Consider the following 23,953-nt stretch of genomic DNA (forward strand, 5'->3'; position numbering starts at 1 on the left):
GGGGGCAGCAGAGAGCAAGAATGCAGGGAGGAGAGCAGGAGGAGAGCGGAGGCCAAGCTGCAGAGGGTGGGGGTGGGGGTGGGGTTAGTGTCAGGGGAGCCCCAGCAGTGAGAACTTCAGGTGTCTGCTGCCAGGGCTTAAGATGGCTTCCCACCCACCCCCCACATTCCACAGTGACAGATAGTGACACACACACTCACTCACTATAGGGAGACAGAAACACAGAATGGGGAGAGAGACACACACAACATGGGGGGAGAGAGACACACACAGCATGGAGGGAGAGAAACACACAGCATGAGGAGAGAGACACACACACACAGCATGGAGAGAGAGAGAGACACACACACACAGCATGGGGAGAGACTGACAAACACACAGCATGGGAAGAGAGAGACACACAAGGCATGGGGAGAGAGAGAGAGACATACACAGCATGGGGAGAAAGAGAGAGACACCGCATGGGGAGAGAGACACACACCACAGGGAGAGAGAGACACACATAGAGCATGGGGAGAGAGAGACACATACAGCATGAGGAGAGAGAGACACACATACAGCATGGGGAGAGAGAGACACACACACAGCATGGGGAGAGAGAGACACACACACAGCATGGGGAGAGAGACACAGCATGGGGAGAGAGTCACACAGCATAAGGAGAGAGAGACACACACAGCATGGGGAGAGAGAGACACACACATACAGCAAGGGGAGAGAGAGAGAGAGAGAGAGACACACACACAGCATGGGGGGAGAGAGAGACACACATAGCATGGGGAGAGAGACACAGCATGGGGAGAGAGTCACAGAGCATAAGGAGAGAGACACACACAGCATGGGGAGAGAGAGAGACACAGCATGGGGAGAGAGAGTGACACACAGCATGGGGCGAGAGAGAGACCGCTTGGGGAGAGAGAGAGTCACACACAGCATGGGAGAGAGAGACACACAGTATGTGGAGAGAGAGACACACACACAGCATGGGGAGAGAGAGAGAGAGATACACACACAGCATGGGGAGAGCGAGACACAGCATGGGGAGTGAGAGAGTTACACAGCATGGGGAGAGGGAGACAGCATGGGGAGAGGGAGACAGCATGGGGAGAGAGACACAGAATGGGGAGACACACACAGATAATGGGGGAGAGAGAGACCCAGAGAATGGGGAGAGAGAGACACACAGAGAATGGGGAGAGAGACACAGAGAATGGGGGAGAGAGACAGAATGGGAATGGTGGAACGAGAATGGAGGCATAGGAGGAGGTATGGGGGAGGGATGGGAACGTGTATGGGGGAAGAGAATAGGCTGTGTGTGAGGGGCAGTGAGACATAAAGGAGACATAAATCGCAGGTAATTTGTTTTATAAATTATTTTTATGTGTCCCGGTTTTTACTTTTGTAAATCTGGTCATCCTAATCACATGGGCTGAGCCAGCCAATGAAAGGGATGCAGCCTGGAGGAGCAGGATATCCTCTGCGAGCGGAGAGAGTGCGAATCAGTCCGGACGGAGGCAGCAAGGGAAGATGTTGTGTCCCAGGGAGCTAGTAAGCCCCTGGACTAGGCCAGACTTCCCTGCAGGCCCCAGTTCGGCCCTGAGCCAAATTATAGTTCAGTATTTTAGGGAAGGCCCCACATAGGGGCCCTTCCCCTTAGAACTACAACCGCACTACTGCTCCGGTGGACAGACGTCCACGTGGCGATTTGCGGCCTTGGATAAGAGCTGCATGTGGCAGCAGAAAACAGGAATCCTCCGGCTGGAGGCTTCACCGCGGACCGCGCCATGGATAAGGTGTGAGACTAGTTGTGTTGGAGGCCCCGCTGCATAGGACCTGATCTATCGTCCGCCTCTCATTATTCCCTTGTCAGGCCTGTGACCAGGAAGGTACCACTGTGCACCAACACATCATTGGGGGGTAGCACTACCTCACACTTGGGTGGGACTGCTTGTATGGACACCGGGGTTATAGGTGCTCAAGGCACCCTCAGTACTTTGGCGGAACCACTCAGCGGGTTGTACTATTACCCTATTTCCTCGATTCTAAGACGCCATCGAGTCTAAGACACACCCTTGATTTAATAAAACAATTTGGGGAAAAACCCCCCACTATATTAAATGTGCAGAATTTTTTTCGGGGAGGGAGAGAGAGAGAGGAGGGGGTGAGAGAGAGAGAGGAGGGGGTGAGAGAGAGGGGGGGAGAGGGGGGAAGAGGGAGTGGGGGGGGGGGAGAGAGAGGGGGTTAGGGGGGAGAGAGAGAGGGAAGGGGGAGAGAGGGAAGGCGGGGAGAGAGGAAAGGGGGGGAGAGAGGGAAGGGGGGAAAGAGGGAAGGGGGGAGATAGGGAAGGTCGGAGAGAGGGAGGGGGGGAGAGAGGGAAGGGAGAGAAAGAAAGAGGGGGAGAGAGAGAGGGGGAGAGAGAGAAAAAGGAAGGGGGAGAATGCAGGGAGGGGGGAGAATGAAGGGGAGGGGGGAGAATGGAGGGAAGGGGTGGGAGAATGGAGGGAAGGGAGGAGAATGGGGGGAAAGGGGGGAGAATGAAGAGAAGGGGGGGATAATGGAGGGAAGGGGGGGAGAATGGAGGGAAGGGGGGAGAATGGAGGGAAGGGGGGGAGAGAGATAGAGGGGGGAGAGGGATAGGGGGGAAGGTGGGAGAGGGATAGGGGGGAAGGGGGGAGAGAGATAGGGGGTGAAGGGGGAGAGAGATGGGGGGAGAGGGATAGGGGGGAAATAGGGGGTAGAGGGGGAGAGAGATAGGAGGGAAGGGGAGAGGGAGAGAATGGAAGGACACACAGAGACAGACAGACACACACACAGAGAGATACACAAACACACAGAGATACACACACAGAGATACACACACCTCCTTCTGCACGTGCAGCTCACACAGAGATTTGACAGGGGGGAGGAGGGGGGCTGCTGTGTCCGGCTGCTGTGAAGACAGAGCCCTGTCCCTGGCATCTCCACTGAACTCTGCACCTCATGGGGGGGTTGGGGGGTGTCTGTGATCGCAGCTATGTTGTTTGCAGCACACAGAAGTCCGGCTGCATCTCCTGCATATCTCTCTGCACGAGGGGGAGGAGGGGAGCCGTGATCGCAGACAATTTTGCTGCACACAGAAAACCGACAGGTATCTCCAGCAGCGCCCCCTGGCTGTTTTTTTTTTTCCCCCCAGTACATCGATTGTAAGACGCAGACCTATTTCAGCCACGTGAGAAAGGGAAAAAACCTGCGTCTTACAATCGAGGAAATACGGTACATCCGTGTATTGGTGTATTGTACTGTATGTGTTTATTGTTATGTCAGGTATAGTAAAGACGAGTTATATATATCTGGTGTGATATTGTTATTACTGATTGTATTGGTTCCTATTAGGAGTCATTCCGCCCCCACGCTGAGATCTCTCATAGGTGGAGGCGCTGCACTAAGAGAGAGAGAGCTCATCCCAGGCTCCCAGAAGAGGAGGCTCAGGCCTCCTGTGAGCGTACAGGTACTAGCAGCACGCGTAATCGCCCACGGTTTCCCTTTGGCATAGGAATGGGGGTTACATAAAATAGAAGCATGCCCCACAGTGGGGCCTGGGGTTAGGTACAATTTTAAGGTTTTATTGGTCTCTTTGGGTGGCGAGACTGACAGGTCAAGGATGCAGAAAATGGAGGAATTTATACGCTGGCCCTACGGTCGGGAGGGTTTGTAATTGGAGAGCTCCGTAGGCTGTAGGTACTGGTTTTACGGTTGGGTCGGCTCAGTAAAGGTGGGTGAGGGGTGCCAGCTGTACGGTTGGACCCCAGCGGCCGCAGGTTTTGTTCGTTTTGTTTGTTTAAGGCATTCGAGTTGGGAGGCGGGAACTCCATCCCGGAGGGGCTTCCCAAGTGGGACTCACCAGGACCATGGCTGTTTGGCAGCCTGTTTTTATTGATTTATGTTCAATTTGTAATAAAGCTGTGACCTTTTTCATATCCACTACAACGTACAATTGTTTGGGGGCCTAATATCAGCATCCAACGCCTTTAACTGATGAAATAGAACTGGAAAAGAGCTTGAGGAAGGGAGAGGAACACCCAAGCTGATTTTTGCTGATAGAAAACCTACAGTATCTCACTATTGAGATAAATGTCACTTTCAAGGGGAAATCCCTCATAGCTGCAAAGCTAACGGCAGTGACATGTTTAAGAAGTTACATCTGGGTATTTTATGCCTTTTTTTTATATCCAAAATCGGTCACCTGTTATTATTTTTAATATATTTTTTAAAGAGTTTATAAACATGGTTAGCTGTGACTTAGGAGGAGTTTATTTTCTCTAGCTGTTCCCTTTTGTCACTGTGTGTTCAGCACCTGTTTGCACAGCCATAGCCCTCTCTTCCCCTTCTCCCCTTATCTTTCTTGCATCTCTTTTAAGAACAGGATGAGCTATGGGCAAAGTAAACAGCTGATTGACAAAACAACGGCATCTTAGAAATATAACTTGTAATTCATTTGCAAAGAAAAGTTAGTTTAGGGAAACCAATTTGTTCAATTGTTTACAAATGGTTGTTTTGGGGCGCCTGTGGGGGATTGCACCTTTAAACTAACTTAATAGAACTGAATGAGCGTGGACTTGCTTCTCTTGGGCCGCGATTATACTGCATACTCGCGACCGTGTGACATCATGCGTGCATGGCGCGCATGCGAAACATGCACTGCAGGCAGGAGTCATCCGGAGGCAACACGCAGGCGTGGCCGTGACGTCACATGAGCGGTTCCCCCTCATTGGCTGAACGGCTCACGAGACAAGGCCGTGACACAGCCGTCGCGCTCAAAAAAAACAAATTTGTCTCCTCAGGATTCAGCCTCTCCTTCGCGCTTCTGCGCTGTTGCGCGCATTATGCGCAGATTAATTGGAATCAAGGTATTTGTTTTGGCGGTGTGCCATCCTGGCACTATAATTGCGACCAAGGGGTTAGAACAGAGAGATAGATCAGGGGTGCGCAAACTGGGGGGGGAAGCAAGATTTTTCAGTTGGGGCGCGGCGGTTGCAGATGCCCCACGCGCTCTTCCCCAAGGCATTTACATTAAATGCCGGGGGATCGCGTGAGGCCTCTGCAAGCAACGTCCCTTACCTTGTCTTCGGCGACGTGTCGCCATGGCATAGCAGCATCAAATGACGCCGCAGGTGTCACGTAACGTCACCATTGCAACGCGACATCATGTGACGCCGAAGACAAGGTAAGGAGGGAGGGTGGCGCAAGCAGGGAGCGAGAGCAGGCAGGGGTGGCGCAGCGGGGAAAGTTTGCGCTCCCCTGCTGTAGATGTCCCTTTTAGCAGCACTCCAAGAACCTGACTCCAGCTGACATCTTGAATAAAAATACTTCAGTATTTTGGAGTGAAGCATGTTGAAGGTCTTATTCACCATACTGTTCTAATGTGCTTTAAAGTGCGTGGGAAACCCCTTCACTTCAACAGGCACCATTTATCCCATCTGCTACAGCTTTGTGAATAAGCCCCAGTGTGCTGCGGACATTTAGACACTGCAAAATGACCTTCCAACATGCAGTGTAATTCTACAGAATGGTAATATTATTATTATTACAAATTATGTTGTGGCAGATGCTTATTGTTTGATATTATACTGAATATACTATAAATGTCCCCATGTCTCTTCCACGGAGAGGTGCCTGCAGTTTTTTGTGGAGGAGACTCGTCTGTTGGAGGAAGGGTTTATCTGTGCCCTAGTTATCTGCAGTTCAGCAATGTTTTCTGAGCAGTGAGAGGTTTTTACAGTTCAGGCACAATCCTTGTGTTGGAGGTAATTCCATCTTACCCCCAAGGGAAGTTTTACAAGAGGAAGCAGACACAGGCACCATTCTGTGGGGTGTGTTATTCTCCTATTGCTTCTGCATGTTAAAAACCATCCACACACAAAAGTGTGCAGATAACCTATTTGGATTGCATTTCTTTCTAAACGTATGTGTTTCTGCGCGCTCCATGCAATAAACGTTTCCTAAATCTACACATATACAGTACCATTAACTAACAGTGAAAGCAACATGTGGGTAATTGCTGGCAGCTCTGATTTGAGGGGGAGGAATGAGGTAGAGATGGGAGGAGACTCCTTCACTTGGAAGCTTTCTCTGTTACTTTATTGCGTTGCTCACGCAGTGAAAGAGTTTGGCTAGCAGATGAGGCGACATGTGAACACGGACACAATGTGTAATCTTGGAAGAAGACCAGGGCGCAAGCAGACGTGCCCAGGAGTGGGTTGTTGCTTCCAGCTATATAGAACAACCATGGATTTAAACCTACTGACTGCAGTTAACATCCGCAGGTATGCAACAGCCTGTATGCAGTCATACAGAACAGGAATGTGCTGCAGTGCAGGGGGTGCTGGGGGCAGTGCTGGGATACTGGGGGCAGTGCTGGGATAATTATTTATTATTTTATTTATTTATTAAATATTTTACCAGGAAGTAATACATTGAGAGTTACCTCTCGTTTTCAAGTATGTCCTGGGGGGAGTGCTGGGATACTGGGGGCAGTGCTGGGATGCTGGGGGGAGTGCTGGGATACTGGGGGGATGCTGGGGGCAGTGCTGGGATACTGGGGGGATGCTGGGGGCAGTGCTGGGATACTGGGGGCAGTGCTGGGATACTGGGGGGAGTGCTGGGATACTGGGGGGATGCTGGGGGCAGTGCTGGGATACTGGGGGCAGTGCTGGGATACTGGGGGGAGTGCTGAAGTGCAGAAGGTGCTGAAGGGAGTGCTGCAGTGCTGGGGGGAGAGCTGCAGTGCAGGGGTGCTGGGGGTGGGTGCTGGGATACTGGGGGCAGTGCTGGGATACTGGGGGGAGTGCTGGGATACTGAGGGGAGTGCTGAAGTGCAGAGGGTGCTGAAGGGAGTGCTGCAGTGCTGGGGGGAGTGCTGGGATACTGGGGGCAGTGCTGGGATACTGGGGGCAGTGCTGGGATACTGGGGGGAGTGCTGGGATACTGGGGGGAGTGCTGAAGTGCAGAGGGTGCTGAAGGGAGTGCTGCAGTGCTGGGGGGAGTGCTGCAGTGCAGGGGTGCTGGGGGTGGGTGCTGGGATACTTTGGGCAGTGCTGGGATACTGGGGGCAGTGCTGGGATACTGGGGGCAGTGCTGGGATACTGGGGGGCAGTGCTGGGATACTGGGGGCAGTGCTGGGATACTGGGGGGAGTGCTGGGATGCTGGGGGCAGTGCTGGGATACTGGGGGCAGTGCTGGGATACTGGGGGCAGTGCTGGGATACTGGGGGCAGTGCTGGGATACTGGGGGCAGTGCTGGGATACTAGGGGCAGTGCTGGGATACTGGGGGGAGTGCTGGGATACTGGGGGGAGTGCTGGGATACTAGGGGCAGTGCTGGGATACTGGGGGGAGTGCTGGGATACTGGGGACAGTGCTGGGATACTGGGGGGAGTGCTGGGATACTGGGGGCAGTGCTGGGATACTAGGGGCAGTGCTGGGATACTGGGGGGAGTGCTGGGATACTGGGGGAGTGCTGGGATACTGGGGGAGTGCTGGGATACTGGGGGGAGTGCTGGGATACTGGGGGCAGTGCTGGGATACTGGGGGGAGTGCTGGGATACTGGGGGCAGTGCTGGGATACTGGGGGCAGTGCTGGGATACTGGGGGCAGTGCTGGGATACTGGGGGCAGTGCTGGGATACTAGGGGCAGTGCTGGGATACTAGGGGCAGTGCTGGGATACTGGGGGCAGTGCTGGGATACTGGGGGCAGTGCTGGGATACTGGGGGGCAGTGCTGGGATACTGGGGGGAGTGCTGGGATACTGGGGGCAGTGCTGGGATACTGGGGGCAGTGCTGGGATACTGGGGGCAGTGCTGGGATACTAGGGGCAGTGCTGGGATACTGGGGGGAGTGCTGGGATACTGGGGGCAGTGCTGGGATACTGGGGGCAGTGCTGGGATACTGGGGGCAGTGCTGGGATACTGGGGGAGTACTGGGATACTGGGGGGAGTGCTGGGATGCTGGGGGCAGTGCTGAGATGCTGGGGGCAGTGCTGGGATACTGGGGGCAGTGCTGGGATACTGGGGGCAGTGCTGGGATACTGGGGGCAGTGCTGGGATACTAGGGGCAGTGCTGGGATACTGGGGGAGTGCTGGGATACTGGGGGCAGTGCTGGGATACTAGGGGCAGTGCTGGGATACTGGGGGCAGTGCTGGGATACTGGGGGAGTGCTGGGATACTGGGGGGAGTGCTGGGATGCTGGGGGCAGTGCTGAGATGCTGGGGGCAGTGCTGGGATACTGGGGGCAGTGCTGGGATACTAGGGGCAGTGCTGGGATACTGGGGCAGTGCTGGGATACTGGGGGGAGTGCTGGGATACTGGGGGCAGTGCTGGGATACTGGGGGGAGTGCTGGGATACTGGGGGCAGTGCTGGGATACTGGGGCCAGTGCTGGGATACTGGGGGGAGTGCTGGGATACTGGGGGCAGTGCTGGGATGCTGGGGGCAGTGCTGGGATGCTGGGGGCAGTGCTGGGATACTGGGGGCAGTGCTGGGATACTGGGGGGAGTGCTGGGATACAGGGGGGAGTGCTGGGATACTCGGGGGGAGAGCTGGGATACTGGGGGTAGAGCTGGGATACTGGGGGCAGTGCTGGGATACTGGGGGGATGCTGGGGGCAGTGCTGGGATGCTGGGGGCAGTGCTGGGATACTGGTGGGAGTGCTGGGATACTGGGGGGAGTGCTGAAGTGCAGAGGGTGCTGAAGGGAGTGCTGCAGTGCTGGGGGGAGTGCTGCAGTGCAGGGGTGCTGGGGGTGGGTGCTGGGATACTTGGGGGAGTGCTGGGATACTGGGGACAGTGCTGGGATACTGGGGGAGTGCTGGGATACTGGGGGAGTGCTGAAAGTGCAGAGGGTGCTGGGGGGGGGGGTGCTGGGATACTGAGGGGGAGTGCTGCAGTGCAGGGGGTGTTGATGGAGTGCTGGGATACTGGAGAAAGTGCTGCAGGGCAGGGGGGCAGTGCTTATCTTCTGGGCTCTCACTCAGACTTTCAACGTCCTCTCTGTATTTCCACATACTGTTGAATTAGAAAACATCCAGTCTATTGGGAAATCCATGTTTGCAGCTGGAGTCACTAACACTTTCAATGTTACTTGTCTGTTTCAGTAACTTCAAGGGAAGACTGGATTTGTTTCAATTAATTTATTTTTATGTCTACATGTTGTTGTTTTTCTAAACACACTGAGGAACTGTGTACATCTTTATGTAGCAAAATGTAAACGTATAGATTTGTGTACTGATTCCTGTAATATCATATTGGCAGATGTACTGTAGTAACATATATTTTGGGTGAACTAGGTAGGACATTTAGACCTTATTTGTATGTTTCTATACAATGTCTCCAGTTAGACTTGTGAATAGTTATTATTATAATATATTTAATTTATAAGGCGCAATCCAAGCAATATCCTACATGTGTTTTTTTTTATATGTATAAATAAATCAATTCTATGGTATCAGATAATACTACCTTCTTTTTTTATTTTAAAATTCAACTATTAATGCATTTTTATTGAGTTTTAATATACTGAGCATCCTGAGATTTCTATAAGCAGACCTCCCCGGCAGGTGCAAGATATTTGTAACACTTTCCTGTTTGTGATCATTTGTTGCCAATATTCCCAGCAGTTTGAGCTGCAAACTGTAACAATAGATAATGTTACCTTAGTAATATAAGGATGCGCTTATAGTGCCAGCAACGCGACATCGCTGTCGCGGCAAAACAAATGCATTGTCGCCGTCGCCTATAGTGCACGCAATGGCGATGGAGCGACAGTGCTATTAGAAATCTGGTAGTCACTGATATTTGATTTTTTTCGGCGACGGTCTCCCCTTTGCGGCCAATCGGGAACTTCTCCGTCCCTCTGTCCGCCCCTTTTATGATGTCGTCCAGCAGCGTCGCCTAAACTTCCAAATGCAACTCGTGGGGTGACGTCATCGGTCGCCGTAGACGGCTGTATAAGCGCAGCCTTAGAATACATTGCAGCTGCTGAGTTACAATGACTTAAAGATTGATTTGTAACTGAAAGGCAGCCATTTAGTGAACCCTGAGAAACAGGATTTTGTTGATCGAGTGGCAGTTTAGGTCATATGTTTTCAATAAAAGTATCAAAAGCTGTACATGTTAAAACAAATGTTATTTGTAAACTCCTTGGGTTAATATACAGAAAATTAGGAAGCTGGTGGAGGTTGGTGCCATGTGAGACTAGGGAAGAAAAACTGTCATCAAAAATACGAAGCACAGAGTAGAAATGTATACATTTTATTTGATAACTAGTGTGACTGGAAAAAACCTTTCTGGACAGGACCACTTTCTTCAGGAAACAGTTTAACCCGTACTGGGGGGTATGTGTGTCAAAGGGCAGAAATGCACATTACGAGTTGATGCTAAGGAGGAATTTACTAAGCTCCGAGCTCTGTCCAGCATTAAATGCAAGACAATGGTAGTTCATGCCGGATGAATATCTGATATCCCTTATTGGAGCTCAGTGGCATAAGTGTGTTTCATGCTCGGTCTTTTCGTGTTAAAATGTTTTGCTTCGGTTGCGTCAGTGACTGCTCCGCTGAGCTGTAACAGACGCATCAAGGGAAGGCGCGTTGTATTATAATGCAATCAATTACACTGAGTTTCTAACTCACATTTCCCTTTTGTACCATTTAAAATTGTCCTAGGTGCCATTAACCTCCTGTGTCTGAGAACTCCTTTTAATAATAAGAATAATGTGCGTATTCCCAGAACTTTTTTTTTTGTCAGAAGTTTTTGACATGTTATTGATAATTATTAATTTACCTGGGTTTCTTTACTTCTCAAGTTGTGATTTTTCTTTTGTTTTTGAGTATGCTTGTGTTTTGTATAAAAAAAAAAAAGTAGGATAATCGTATTACCAGTTTCATTCATTTGAAAATCAGTAGAAATGCACTGTGTTGAGCATCAGTTTTACACTGTTCCATAGAGCTTACAATCTTACATGACTATTGAGGAAATACAGCATTTTTCCATATTGACATTCAAATGTTCCTTTGTGTGTGCATGAGAAAAATTGAGCAGCTGAAAGTAAATATTCAATTTAAGGAAGAAAGTTTATTTTGTTTAAATACTTTAAAAACCAGCATCACCTTTCAGTCCAGCAGGACTGTCCTGGTTTTGTGATCTTCCCAGACTTAAACTAGGCTGTAGGGCTCAAGTATGTGTAATCCATTTTCAAAATGATATAAGTGCTAAGTGTTCTGGAAGTGTGTCTGCAAGGGGTCATGGTACATGTAGGTGAGATGTATAGTATCAGCCAACGGAGCTACTGTACCATATGTTTCATTAAAGAGGTGTGTTTTAAGATGGGCCTTAAAGGTAGAGAGAGAGAGTGCCAGTCGGGTATTGAGGAAAAGGTCATTCCAGAGGTGTGGGGCAGTGCGGGAGAGGGCTTTAGATACAAAATGGGTAGACAGGAGACACCCTTAGAAGAACGTAAGAGCCGGATGGTGTATAGCGATTCAATTAGTGTTTAGATGTAGAGGGTGGGGTTGGAAGAGTGTACAGGCTTAAAAGAGAAGAGGAGAACTTTGTAACTAATACAGGATTTCATAGGAAGCCAGGAGAGGGATTTTGACAGGAGAGACGCTGAAATAGATTTAGGAAAGAGTAAAGTGATTCTAGCAGCAGTGTTTAGGATAGATTGTAGGGGAGACAGGTGAGAGGCAGAAAGGACAGACAGTAGAAGGATGTATTAGTTGAGATGGGAGAGAATGAGGGCGTGTGTTGGAGTTTTAGCAGTAGAGCGAAAGAGGAAAGGATGTATCTTTGCAATGTTACAGAGGAACACTATACTGTAATTTTGTAAAGCACTGCATACATTGTTGGCGCTATATAAATAAAATTATACTTAGATGTAATATAAGTTGCATTTCCTTTAAAGAAACTGTAAATGTGTAAAGGAAACAGTAGGTTTTTTTTCTGGTTCTATACAGTATGTGCAGGCATTTTATTACCCTATTTCCTTGATTCTAAGACGCACCTTTTTTCTGCTTTTCACATGTCTGAAATCAGGGTGCGTCTTAGAATCAATGTATTCATTTTTAAAAAATTTTTTATGTGTCTACAGTACTAACCCCCTCTTTTCACTTACCATGTTTCAGGAGAGGTCCCATGTCCACGTAGGACGAAGCGGGCAGCGGCGGGGGCAGGTGAAGTCCAACGTCTGCAGATGGTTGAAGATGGACAGCAGGCGGGAGTGCGGTGGCAGGACAGGTCCCAAGTCTGCAGGTGAATGAAGATAAGAAGACAGCAGACGTGCAGTGGCGGCGGCAGGAGATCATAATAGCAGGAGAGCTGAGCAGGAGCACAGCGGCTCAGGAGAACGGCTTGGGAGGCGCACACTAACACCGGAAGTTGACTGGTGTCTGATGCTCTATCATGATCTCCTGCCGCCACCGCACGCCCGCCCGCTGTCTTATCTTTCACCTGCAGACTTGGGACCTGTCCTGCCGCCGCACTCCCGCCCGCTGTCCATCTTCAACCATTTGCAGACATGGGACCTCTCCTGCCGCCACCGCCCGCTTCATCCTCTGCAGACATGGGGCCTCTCCTGAAACATGGTAAGTGGAAAAGTAATTTTCCTCGATTGAAAGGGCCAAATCAATGGTGTCTTACAATCGAGGAAATACGGTAGGTTTAATTACAAGCAGCTAACACCAGAGTATTATTGCCTAAATGAGAAAGAGAAGACCTCATGAAAAATAGGCATTAATAATATATATACATCATTTAAAATAAGGCGGATTCTTGGTTTAAATGACTTCCAAGCTTGTTTTAAAGGTGCAGTCCTGGGTAATTATATTTTTATTTTTTAATTATTGTTAATGTAGGTATCTAACAGAGTTCCTTTGTGCTCGAGTGATTAAATGCTTCTTTTAGCATCTCTAATGATTGAAAAGAACAGGATGTTGTATATTTTTAATGGATAGCAGCAGATGATGAAGAGCACAGCCAAGAACATCCAACTTCTGACTTGAAAAGGAAGAAGAAGGAAGAAAGCAAGCAACTCCAAAATAGCAATGAGGTCAGGTTTATTGCAGGCTAAAAAGACAATAAAAGGACCACACAAACGCACCTACGCATTTCGTGCAACAGCACTTTATCAAGCATTGGCTGGGTGTTCATTAATGTGTCACATCTGTGGTTATCAAGTGGACACCACTAGACCCATATCCCTCCCTATTGCGAGTTCATTTATTTCTCCTGGGCACTCCATTGTCATCTGGATTATTATGCTTAATATATGCTACAGATGGAACTCTTTCTAATTGTGGGGCATCACATTTTTCCTCACTTGCTGTATATTTTTGGGAGTACTTCAATGTGTTATGTGCCTCTTTGTTTCTTTTTACCTGCTTAGTGGGACTGCCACCTATAATATTGGATGTGAGTTCCTATTGTTCCTTCATGAGATTACTTCTGGGTATTGTTCATGTGTTTGCTGTAGGTTATAAATCTATTATCAGTTTAATATTGATTGGAAGATATTTCTTTTATGATAATATCTAGGACAGGTCTCACTTTCTCACCGGCAGATTTTCTATTTTATTTAGAAGGACAATTGTTTTCTGCAACCCTAACCACCATGGAAAAGGCACCCCCTGTTTCTCTTTTGCAAGTTTTTATGTAGTCCTCTAGGTCAGGGGGGGGGGGGCTCAACTCAAGTCCTCAAGACCCCCCCAACATGTCGGGTTTTAAGGATATCTCAGCTTCAGCACAGGTGGCTCAATCTGAGCCTCTGATTGAGCCACCTGTGCTGAAGCTGGCACTGATTAAGCAACCTATGCTGAAGCTGGGACTGATTGAGCCACCTGTGCTGAAGATAGGATACCCTGAAAACCTCACCGGTGGGGGTTGTGAGGACTGGAGTTGAGCACCCCTGCTGTAGGTCACCTTTCAGTCATTGCCCCAGACTTTCTTTGATACACATATATTGCATTGTCTCTTCAACGTCTCCTACTAAATTACTACCCGTTTTCCTCCTATGCATTGTTTCACTCTTTCCACATCCAATTACACTCAATCCTGTTGTCTGTCTCCCAATACACTACTTACATTGTAAACGATCTGGGCAAAGACTACCCACCTAACACCGTTTCCTTATGTATATGCAGAACTTTTAATGCAGCAGTTGGCTAAATGTGCAGTTTCACCTAGTAGCTCAGATTTAGAGAATTGCCCATGTCCTGTAATGGAATATATGGGTTGTGGTAATCGTACCTTTTTTAAGCCCATGACATTTTATCCTTCAGAGACAAGATCTGTGGCTATAAAAGGGATTTCTGAACTCCAAGACATTGGGCACCTTTTGTATACACAATGGCCCTTATTTTGTAAGGTGTGATAGTGCATGTGACAGTGGGTTAACCAGGTTCTAAATAAAGCTTAAGCCCGTTATTGGTTAACCCTGATCTGAGTATAAGGGTTCAAGAGAGTTAGCTCTTGAGCCCAGTAACAATGTATGCTTTACATGTACTTTGCGTTCATAAAGTATTTGATGTGTTTTAACCTTTCCAGGGATGGCAGCGAGCAGGGATTGCTAGTGCATGAGTTTCAAGGGGGTTTTTGCGGAGGAATTGTTGTCAGAATGTGCCTAGGGTGTTGGGGTCTGGAGTTGTCGGTTCCCCTAAAAATGTACCCGGGAATCATGCTTGATTCTTGGATACATTTATTTATTTATAAAATATTTTACCAGGAAGTAATACATTGAGAGTTACCTCTCGTTTTCAAGTATGTCCTGGGCACAGAGTAAAACAAATAGTACATTTGTAGGCACATTGTCCCGGCAATATCTCCCCTTAAACGCTTGCATGACTCACAGCTAGGGTTCCCTGCTTCAGCATAGCCGAGAAAGGTAAATGGGGCAAAGGGATGAAAAGTGTCCCTGTAACTAAAAGGGGTCCCTAGGTTAAGGGGGATACCCCAGTTAATGCCCAGGTAGGCCAGAACCTGTATTGGGTTCTTGGGTGCTCCAACCGTAGATAAGGTTGTGAGGGGACTCTCAGAGTCCAGTCTAAGTCCTACAGATAGTGTGTGGAGTATACAGGCTGATGAAAATAAAGTATACTTTCTATTCTATTCCCCATACCCAGCACTTTGGATGTTCAGACAGAGAGCGTCTCATGCTCAAAGAGAGCAAGGGGGAGGTGTGTGTTTGTGGAGTGGTGGGGGGGGGGGGGGAAGAAGAGTGTAACGGAGCAAGTGGGGGGGGGAGAGTGTAATGGAGCAAGTGAGGTGGGAGTGTAAGGGAGCAAGGGGGGAGAGAAGAGAGTGCAAGGGGGGGAGAGTGTAAGGGGGCAGGAGTGAGTGTAATTGGGAACAGAGTTGGATGGGGGGAGAGGGTTGGGGTTCCCCAGAATTTCACATTTTAATTCTAGGGTTCCTTAACCAAAAAAAGGTTGAGACCCACTGCCTTAAATGTACATAATATATATAAAAAAGTTTGTACACTAAAAAAAAAAAAAAAAAATTTTTAAAAGTTGTTTGTTTTTTACTTTGCTAAGTGGGAATGCAGCATTACCCACATTTTATTCACACAATAGATCCAGATTTCTTCAGGAGCCCAAATAAACTTTTACAGGGATTTAGAGTTGCGCAAAAACAGCAAGATTAAATGGATGAATTGACTGGCTTTGTTGTTGTAGACTTTTCAGGTGTCATGAAACTCATAAAACTGGATAAATAGAAATGGTTAATCTATTTCTGAGTCTTTTCCAAACCAGGTAAATGACAGACTGACCAGGTTGTAAACCTTTCTCTGACAGAAGCCTGCAATGCATGGCACAAAAACTAATACTAGAGCAGCAATTACATAAGAAAACAGATATAAGGAAATAGGATCTTTTTTTAAAATTAAATGTGACTCTTAAGCCCTTACCTGCCAGAAGTGCCAACTAAGCGCTTGCATCAACACAATGTGGTGGTTTACTTGGGACAGTCCCGGTTGGCAAAGTTAAGTACAGAGGTCCGACAAGTTCAATAATAACTGTAGACACCATACAAAATATATTAGAATCTCCCAAAACAATTGATATTTTCTTTTTAAAAAATGAAGAAAAAAAAACACCCCTCGACATGATTAGGTGGCCACAGAGCTACTAAGAGGTTAATAAATTAAAAATATGACGTTTCTTTCATGAACTGTTATCTAGTCTTGAGACATTGCTCTTGTCAATGTATTTTAGAAAAATGTAAGCAACATTTCTGCTTCCAAAATCAAGGGGGGGGGGGGTGGGGGGGAGGGGGAAACCGGGGGGGGGGGGGGAGGGCTGCTGGAGGTGTGAATCATTTTAAAGGAAGTCTAACCTAATATATTGCTGGCAGCATAGTGGTTAAACTTAGCGATGCCTCTGAACTTCCTTTTATTGGGAGGCCACTTAACGCTTTTAGATCATTACATTGTTAGATGCTTTAAGGAAAGAACTTGATATGTGTAGTTTACAATTCGGTGTTATGATGCCTCAGTAAATGTTGCTTATCTTTTTGTTGCATAATGTCAATATTGAGCTTGGCAAATGTTCACGATAAATGTCCCAGCAATCAAGCTTTTTCTTTCACATAGTAATTTACACAGCCTGATTTCCTTGCGGGTTTTCAGGGAAACAGAGTCGGGTAACAGATTAAAAAAAAATAATCTTCATGTAATTGTCTTTCTTAAAAAAAAATAAAGCTTCCGTCCCCCCCATTAGAGGGATAAAGATTGCTTCTATTTGTGTGAGAACTCCAGGGAATTGTGTTGCATACTGTATGTTTGGAGCTGTGGCACCTTTTTGTTTAAAGTGGCAATCCAAGCACACAATTTTGTTTGCATTTTATTTTTACCATAAGATTGAAGCGGAGTGTCTCTGGAGCTGAACCCCATTCGTTTCAAGTCCGGGGACCCCCTGCTTCCAGAGATACAGACCTCCGTAGGAGGTGCTGGTAACCACATTTGCCGCCAGGGTTCATGTAATGGCGTCGTTTCCAAGCTCCCTTACCTACAGAGGTAAGTATCTCAGCTGCAATTAATGGGGTTCAGCTCCGGAGACCCCTTTTAATCCTATGTTAAAAAATAAGAAAAGGGGAAAAAAACGGCTTTGATTGCTCCTTCAAAGGGATCAAAAAGAAACTCCATATGGTAGGAGGGGGCAAAAATACATTAACAAAAACTTGGGAGCCGTGCAGAGTTTTTAGGATCCAAAGTTTTGTTGGGCAGAATGAGGGGGCAGCTCTTTGTGTCAGAGTGTGTGTAAGTGTGTGTATCTGTGACACCGACACACAGTCTGAGACACGCCTGCGCCTCTCAGAATAGAGAGCAGAGAGGGCAGTCCCGGAGCACTCCGCCGCACTCCCGGAGCCCTTCCGCCACACTCCCGGAGCCCTTCCGCCGCACTCCCGGAGCCCTTCCGCCACACTCCTGGAGCCCTTCCGCCGCACTCCCGGAGCCCTTCCGCCTCACTCCCGGAGCCCTTCCGCCGCACTCCCGGAGCCCTTCCGCCGCACTCCCGGAGCCCTTCCGCCGCACTCCCGGAGCCCTTCCGCCGCACTCCCGGAGCCCTTCCGCCGCACTCCCGGAGCCCTTCCGCCGCACTCCCGGAGCCCTTCCGCCGCACTCCCGGAGCCCTTCCGCCACACTCCTGGAGCCCTTCCACCGCACTCCCGGAGCCCTTCCGCCGCACTCCCCGAGCCCTTCCGCCACACTCCCGGAGCCCTTCCGCCGCACTCCCGGAGCCCTTCCGCCGCACTCCCAGAGCCCTTCCGCCGCACTCCCGGAGCCCTTCCGCCACACTCCCGGATCCCTTCCGCCGCACTCCTGGAGCCCTTCCGCCGAACTCCCGGATCCCTTCCGCCGTACTCCCGGATCCCTTCCGCCGCACTCCTGGATCCCTTCCGCCGCACTCCTGGAGCCCTTCCGCCGCACTCCCTCTCCTCTCTCCAACCCGCTCCAGTATACCACCTCTCCGACCCACATATGTCAGATTATGCAGCGCTGGCTGACCTGTCTGTCACCGCCGGGAGCAGCTTGTTCTTTCCTGCTTTGTGGTCTCTGTAGAAAAGCTGGATGGGTTGTGCAGTTTCTCGGTCGCAGCGGTGACCGGTTCGTCAGCTCTGCGCTGCAACATAGGTGCCGCAGATCAAATTTTAAGTGACCAAACGCCTGGGATTTTTTCATATAGTGATTATGAAATTATTAGTAACGGGGCTGGAATACTAACTGGAAGTAATGTAGATACCTCATTTATTTGAAGCTGAATTATTTGTCATTTATCTAAACACTACTATTTGTAGCCTTTGAAAAGAGAAACAGAAATATTTACTCGCCGACTAATTTAATTTCTGCTGATCCTTCAATATCGGCACAAGAGGTAGAACACGGACCACCTGACTTTGTGAAGACTGTGTAACCCCTCCCCACCTCCTTCCCATTTCACTGGTCAGATGTACATATAGCTAAATATTATTTTACCCACACTCCTAAAAATACAAAAAGAAAAAGCATGAAACCAAAACAGATGTAGTGCCAAACTCAACATAAACGAGGGCCTGGAACAAAGGTATATGCTGCCGTGGAAGGACTAGGAGAAATTACATTTCTGTTTTCTTTTCGTCCCCTCATGTCGGCACATGATACTGGAGATTGGGCAGAAAGCCCCCAAAATACCAGTAGATACATTAATGAAGACGCCACTGCCCGGAGAACCTTCATCCCAAATGCAGCTTCTGCAAAGGCAGATATGTCTAATTTGTAATGTTTTACATATCTGCTCAGCGGTCACTTCCTGATTCTATGCACATGATGCAGAAATCACTCTGGCAGAATGGGCCTTCACTATCTTGGGAGGTATCGCTACGGTTGCCTTGTCACCTTCTTTAAGCTCTACAATGTTTATTCGAAGTTTTGATTCTTTGTCTCCCCATAGGCCATGGACAAAATGCCCTTGTAGGCTCACTCCCCATTGTGATGAGCTTGCATCCATGGACACTAGAATCCACTTCATGTGTGCTGGGGAGGTTCCTTTCAACAAATTGTTCCTTGATTCCTAACATTTCAGCTAAATGTATTTCTTGTGAAGCAATCTTTCATCTTCTGGTAAACGTCCAGGTAGTCTTTGTTCCAGAATTGACAAGACTATTTCTATTGTTAAAACCATTTTCCCCAACAGCCTCATTTACTATTCAGCTAATGGCTGATCTTGAGCATGTAAACAATGGATGAGCGTATAATAATCTTCTTGTTTGTGGTAAAGACCGGTGCGGTAGACAAACCACCACTACTGCTGCAGTGTCAAATTTTTCTCCCAGGAACCTCAATGTCTGGGAGGATACAGAGTTGCTCTTCTTCTGGTTCCATAATCCAACCACGATTTGTCAGAATGACGATGAACCTTGCTTGATACATGACTTTCGGCCTGATTCTGGCTCTTACGAATATGTAATCTAAGTAAGGTATTGGATAAGTCTTGTATTGTCTGATATAGGCTGCTACTATTGCTAGGACCTTCATGAAAACTTTAGGAGCAGTTGAAAAGCCCAAGGGCAATGCTTGGAATTGAAAATATTGTCCAAGGACACAGAATCTGAAGAATTTAATGTGATTGGCGGATTGCAATTTTAAGTTATAGATCCTCGATGTCTACATACGCAAGAAAATCTCATCTTCTGATTACTTTGATCATGAATCTGATAGATTCCATCTTGAAGTCTTTTTGATCAACATATATTAAAATCTTTTAAATCCAGTACTTGCCAAAATGATCCTTCCTTCTTGGGTACCATAAAGCGGTTGTAATATAAAACCCAACCCCTCAAGCCTACCGCTACTAAGGATTTTACCCCATGCTGAAGTAGCATTGAAATACATTTCTTGAGTGCCTCTAGGTTCTGTAGATTCTTGAGAATCCCCAGAGGAAGAAATCTTTTCTGTAGAGGCTAGTTACAAAATTCCATAGCATACCCTTGTTGAATGATCTGGGGGACATAAAGGTTGTCTGGATACAAATGTTATTGAACACCTTTTTATTACCTCCCTCTGCCAAGGAGGGCATCCACTGGATTTCATAACTGTGTTCCTTTGGATGAGGGGTGACCTTGTTCTGGCATAGATATGCCTCTGCAAGAGATCCTGCTTCAGATCTGATCGAGAAACGAAGCACCTTGGAACATCTATCTCGAAAGGACTGCTTTTGACTCTTAAATGAGGTGGAACATCTTTGACGGTAATCTTATGCAGAAAGGTACTGTGCTGTCCAGTAAATCTGGAAATATTGGATTTTTTTTTGTGGTCCAAACAGTGATTTGCCTAGGAATAGAATATACATATAATACGTATTCCCCACCCCCGATCTCATCTAGGGACCTTTTGTGCGAGAACTACACATATTAACAGGTGTGGTGCAATATCCGTCAGGCTCACAGGAGGCCTGAGCCTCCGCTGATGGGAACCTTGGGTTTTATCCTGGAACGTACTTTCAGCGCCTCCATCTGTGCAGGATCCTAGAGTGTAGAATAACCCCTGACACAGGACCCACATACAGTAACCACATACACCAGTGTATAGGTAAAACAGTTTACTATATGCAGATAAGTATAACATCACCAACAAATGTGTCACCCATGTAACACTGGTCTCACTGGGCCGCAACCCCACAACATATATCAAGAAACCCAAGTGTCCCAAGAGTCCCCTTCCCACCCAAGTGTGAGACAGCGCTGCCCACTAAGATGAGATGAGGTTGGTGCACTTGGTGACTTGACTGTACCTGCCGGGTGTGTCCACACCCAGGCACGCAGATGATCTGTACTTGGGATCCCTTTCCTGAAGTACGATCCCACATCGTGTCCACCTCTGTGATGGATGGCTCCCACATGGAGTGATCCACCACTGAACAGTCTATGCCTCTGCTACCATAGAGGATGATTCACCTTCACAGCAATGGTAGCCAGGATTTCCACATGTCCTGGCTGGAACCTCACTTTAGCTGCTCTACAGGACCTTGTCCCTATCCTAGGGGGCGTCCCTGTAGCAACCACAAGCTGAGGGTGACTAGGGCCTAAGGGGAGACTTCTGGCCTAGTGCAGAGGCTACTTGCCTCCCTGCACCTATACATCCTCCCCTCTCTGTGTCCCTGCTCCTACTAACTTCCTCACTCCAGTGTGCAACAATGTATCCCCTTTGCAGCAGGAGAATCTGTTAGCCCTATTGGCTTTAATGCAGCAGGTGATATGGGTGAAAGGGCAGTCCCCAGAGGCTTCTGGGTAATGTAGTTCCTTTAGAGCCTCTACTCTATTGGCGCCGTGTGTGCTATCTTAACTGTGCATGCCTAAACTTGTAATGGCCGCTGCTACTCTTCTCTGCGCATGCGCAAGCCTCTGCGCATGCACAAATACTTTAAACATGGCGCCGCCCTGTAACTGATGTCGCCGGGAGCCCCCCGGCGACGCACTCGCCCCCACAGCAGCTCCCACCGGAGCGAGGGTAAGGGAGGGAGAAAGGGGAAACTGGGGAGCCAGAGGGGACCTGTCTAGATACTGTACACATTTATTTTTGGACAAACCATCTGCTGCTCAAGGTTTGAGCCATAACACTCAGTTAGTAGCTACAGAGTGAGTGGAAAATCTTATTAACCATTTAGTTATGTTCTGGAATGCATTGTACGGAAAATTCAAGTCTGATGGCATATAGAACATTCCTTTAGAATCTTTTATCTTGAGATAAGTGACTCTAAAGCTTCCTGTAATTTAAAAAAACAAATCTTCCTAATTCTTGTAAGGCACGCCACAGTGATAACTATTCTATACGCTGCACCAATATTAGCATAGATATGCTTCAAGAAGCCCTCCATCCTTTTTAGCCATGAGATCACTGAAGTAGGGAAAGATCCAAATAGAAATAGCCGGTGCACAGCCAAAGTAGCAAAGCTAGGACATGTTGACAAAAGTTATTTACTGGTTAAAAACCATAGATGATTACCTGTACTACTACTTTAACATGTTTCACACTGGAAGTGCTTTATGAAAGCGCTCTTTGATAAAGCACTTTCAGTGTGAAATATGTTAGAGGATTACCAGTACTACTTTGTTTTTTATCCATTACATAACTTTTTGGTCACCACGTCCTAGCTTTGCTATTTTGGCTGTGCACCGGCTATTTCTATTTGGATAGAACCTGGCGGGAGTCGTCGCAGGAGGGCCGTGAGGAGTTTAAACGTGAGTTCTTCAACATTGTTGTGCTTTTAGTTCTAAGGCGTGTAATATAGTCCTCGCTGCTGTGCGGGCGCGCGCCCGGCGTTGCTAGGGTGCAAGCGGTGACGCTCGCGGTTAGGGGGCGTGACTGACATCACAGCGTTAGGCCACGCTGTGATTGGTTCGCGGCGTGGCTGCAGCGCGAAAATACAATTTTATTGTATTTTCCCTGGGCTGCCACGCCACCGTTCATGGCCGTGCGCGCGTGCGCGTCTGAAATATAGCAACTGCAGGCTCCTACCCTGGAATTATAATTGACGGGCGCGCACTGTAGCGCATGCGCGATGACTATATTACACGTCTAAGCCAGTTGTTTTGCCTGCTTACCTCCACATCTGGTGTGGATTGACAGCGTTGGTAGTTCTGCTTTTGCAGGACACCCGCGACTGTCTCCCTCCTTTGTGAGTGGGGTTTGGCTTGCATATATACTCCCATACCTTCACGATTACACACATATACATATAACTTATACAACGCTGCGCTATACGTTTACGGACTCATGATCTCCGCTGCTGCTGCATACTGTATATGTGTAAAGATTGAACTGGACTATCATCACTGTATTATTTGTTTGTGTGGTCTTTTAAGCACCGGACTGGATTTGCATTAATCCTACCCACAGATCATTGAAGTAGGCAGCATCTTAAGGTTTGTTCCTGGTAAACCTTTTGACAGTGGTGTCAAAAGCAGCAGGAGAATTCTCCCCCTCATCTTTATCTTCAGACTTAAAGGGATACATTTGTTGGAACTTGGTTGGAGTGCAACTCTTTCTGTCTGCGTTTTTCCATTCTTTCCAAACTAGGTCATTTCCATTGCATAAAGTGATCACATTCCTAGACTTATTTCTAGAAACAGAGAAAGTTCTTGACTAAAGTATTTAATTCTTTAATTTTGCCCTCTAATCCCAAGGTGTCATCTTTATTTTAAATTAGCATATCCACAGACTCAGTTTTACAATGAGATTATTTTTCCTTTTATTTTGCGTTTGTGTCCAATGAGGAATGTAGGAACATTTGGAGACACAGTCCCCATTAGCACTAGAATCTACAGCAGATAAAGAGTGATCGTGCCTTGGGCGTTGCACAGGAGACTTACTGTAAATGCAGCTTTTTAGGATTCAACCATAATGTCATAAACGAGGCAAAGAAATCTACCATTTGGGTAGGAGCTGCCTCTGGTGCTACCTTCCCAATACAGAGCTAAGAAAGCTTGCCAGAAGGAAGCTTGTCATTAGAGCCAAAGCAATTAATATGTTTGCATTTGGCAGAGCACTTGTTGGGTATTACAGAAGGCTCATTAGCTAAAGAATAAGTATTGCTCCCAGAGGGAAATGCTGGAGACAAGGCAGTCAGCGCTCCAGAACTATTTACAATACCATGGACTGCCTCGATGTATCAGAATAATCTCCTCCAAACTGCACCGCTTCTGGTTTCATCACATTCAGACGTGGTCATCGCAATGATAACGTCAGCTACCTCAAGAGGAGCTGCTGCATGATAAGTGTCCTCCTCTACCTCCCCTCTTCAGCTACGAAAAACCAAACCACCGGAAGATCAATGGTGTTTTATCTTAATGCCCAGCAGGTTGGCTGGTGGCAGGAGCTCAGGGAGACGTGAGAGGTTGTGGTTCCTTTCCCAACCAGGCTTGATCAAACACAGAGAGCAATGGAGTACCTGGACTGGAAA

General features: G+C 47.9%; 1 protein-coding gene across 1 annotated transcript in view; it reads left to right on the forward strand.

Moving 5' to 3' along the window:
- Positions 1–6,117: 6,117 nt before the first annotated feature.
- TLR5 (toll like receptor 5) overlaps positions 6,118–23,953 on the forward strand; it is a 73,876-nt gene continuing 56,040 nt past the window's right edge. Inside the window, exon 1 of the mRNA XM_075595535.1 lies at positions 6,118–6,302. Within this exon, the coding sequence (XP_075451650.1) occupies positions 6,157–6,302 (146 nt within the window). The 5' untranslated portion in view covers positions 6,118–6,156. The remainder of the gene's footprint in view (positions 6,303–23,953) is intronic.

The sequence above is a fragment of the Ascaphus truei genome, chromosome 4, assembly GCF_040206685.1.
Source record: "Ascaphus truei isolate aAscTru1 chromosome 4, aAscTru1.hap1, whole genome shotgun sequence".
Classification (NCBI taxonomy): Eukaryota; Metazoa; Chordata; class Amphibia; order Anura; family Ascaphidae; genus Ascaphus; species Ascaphus truei.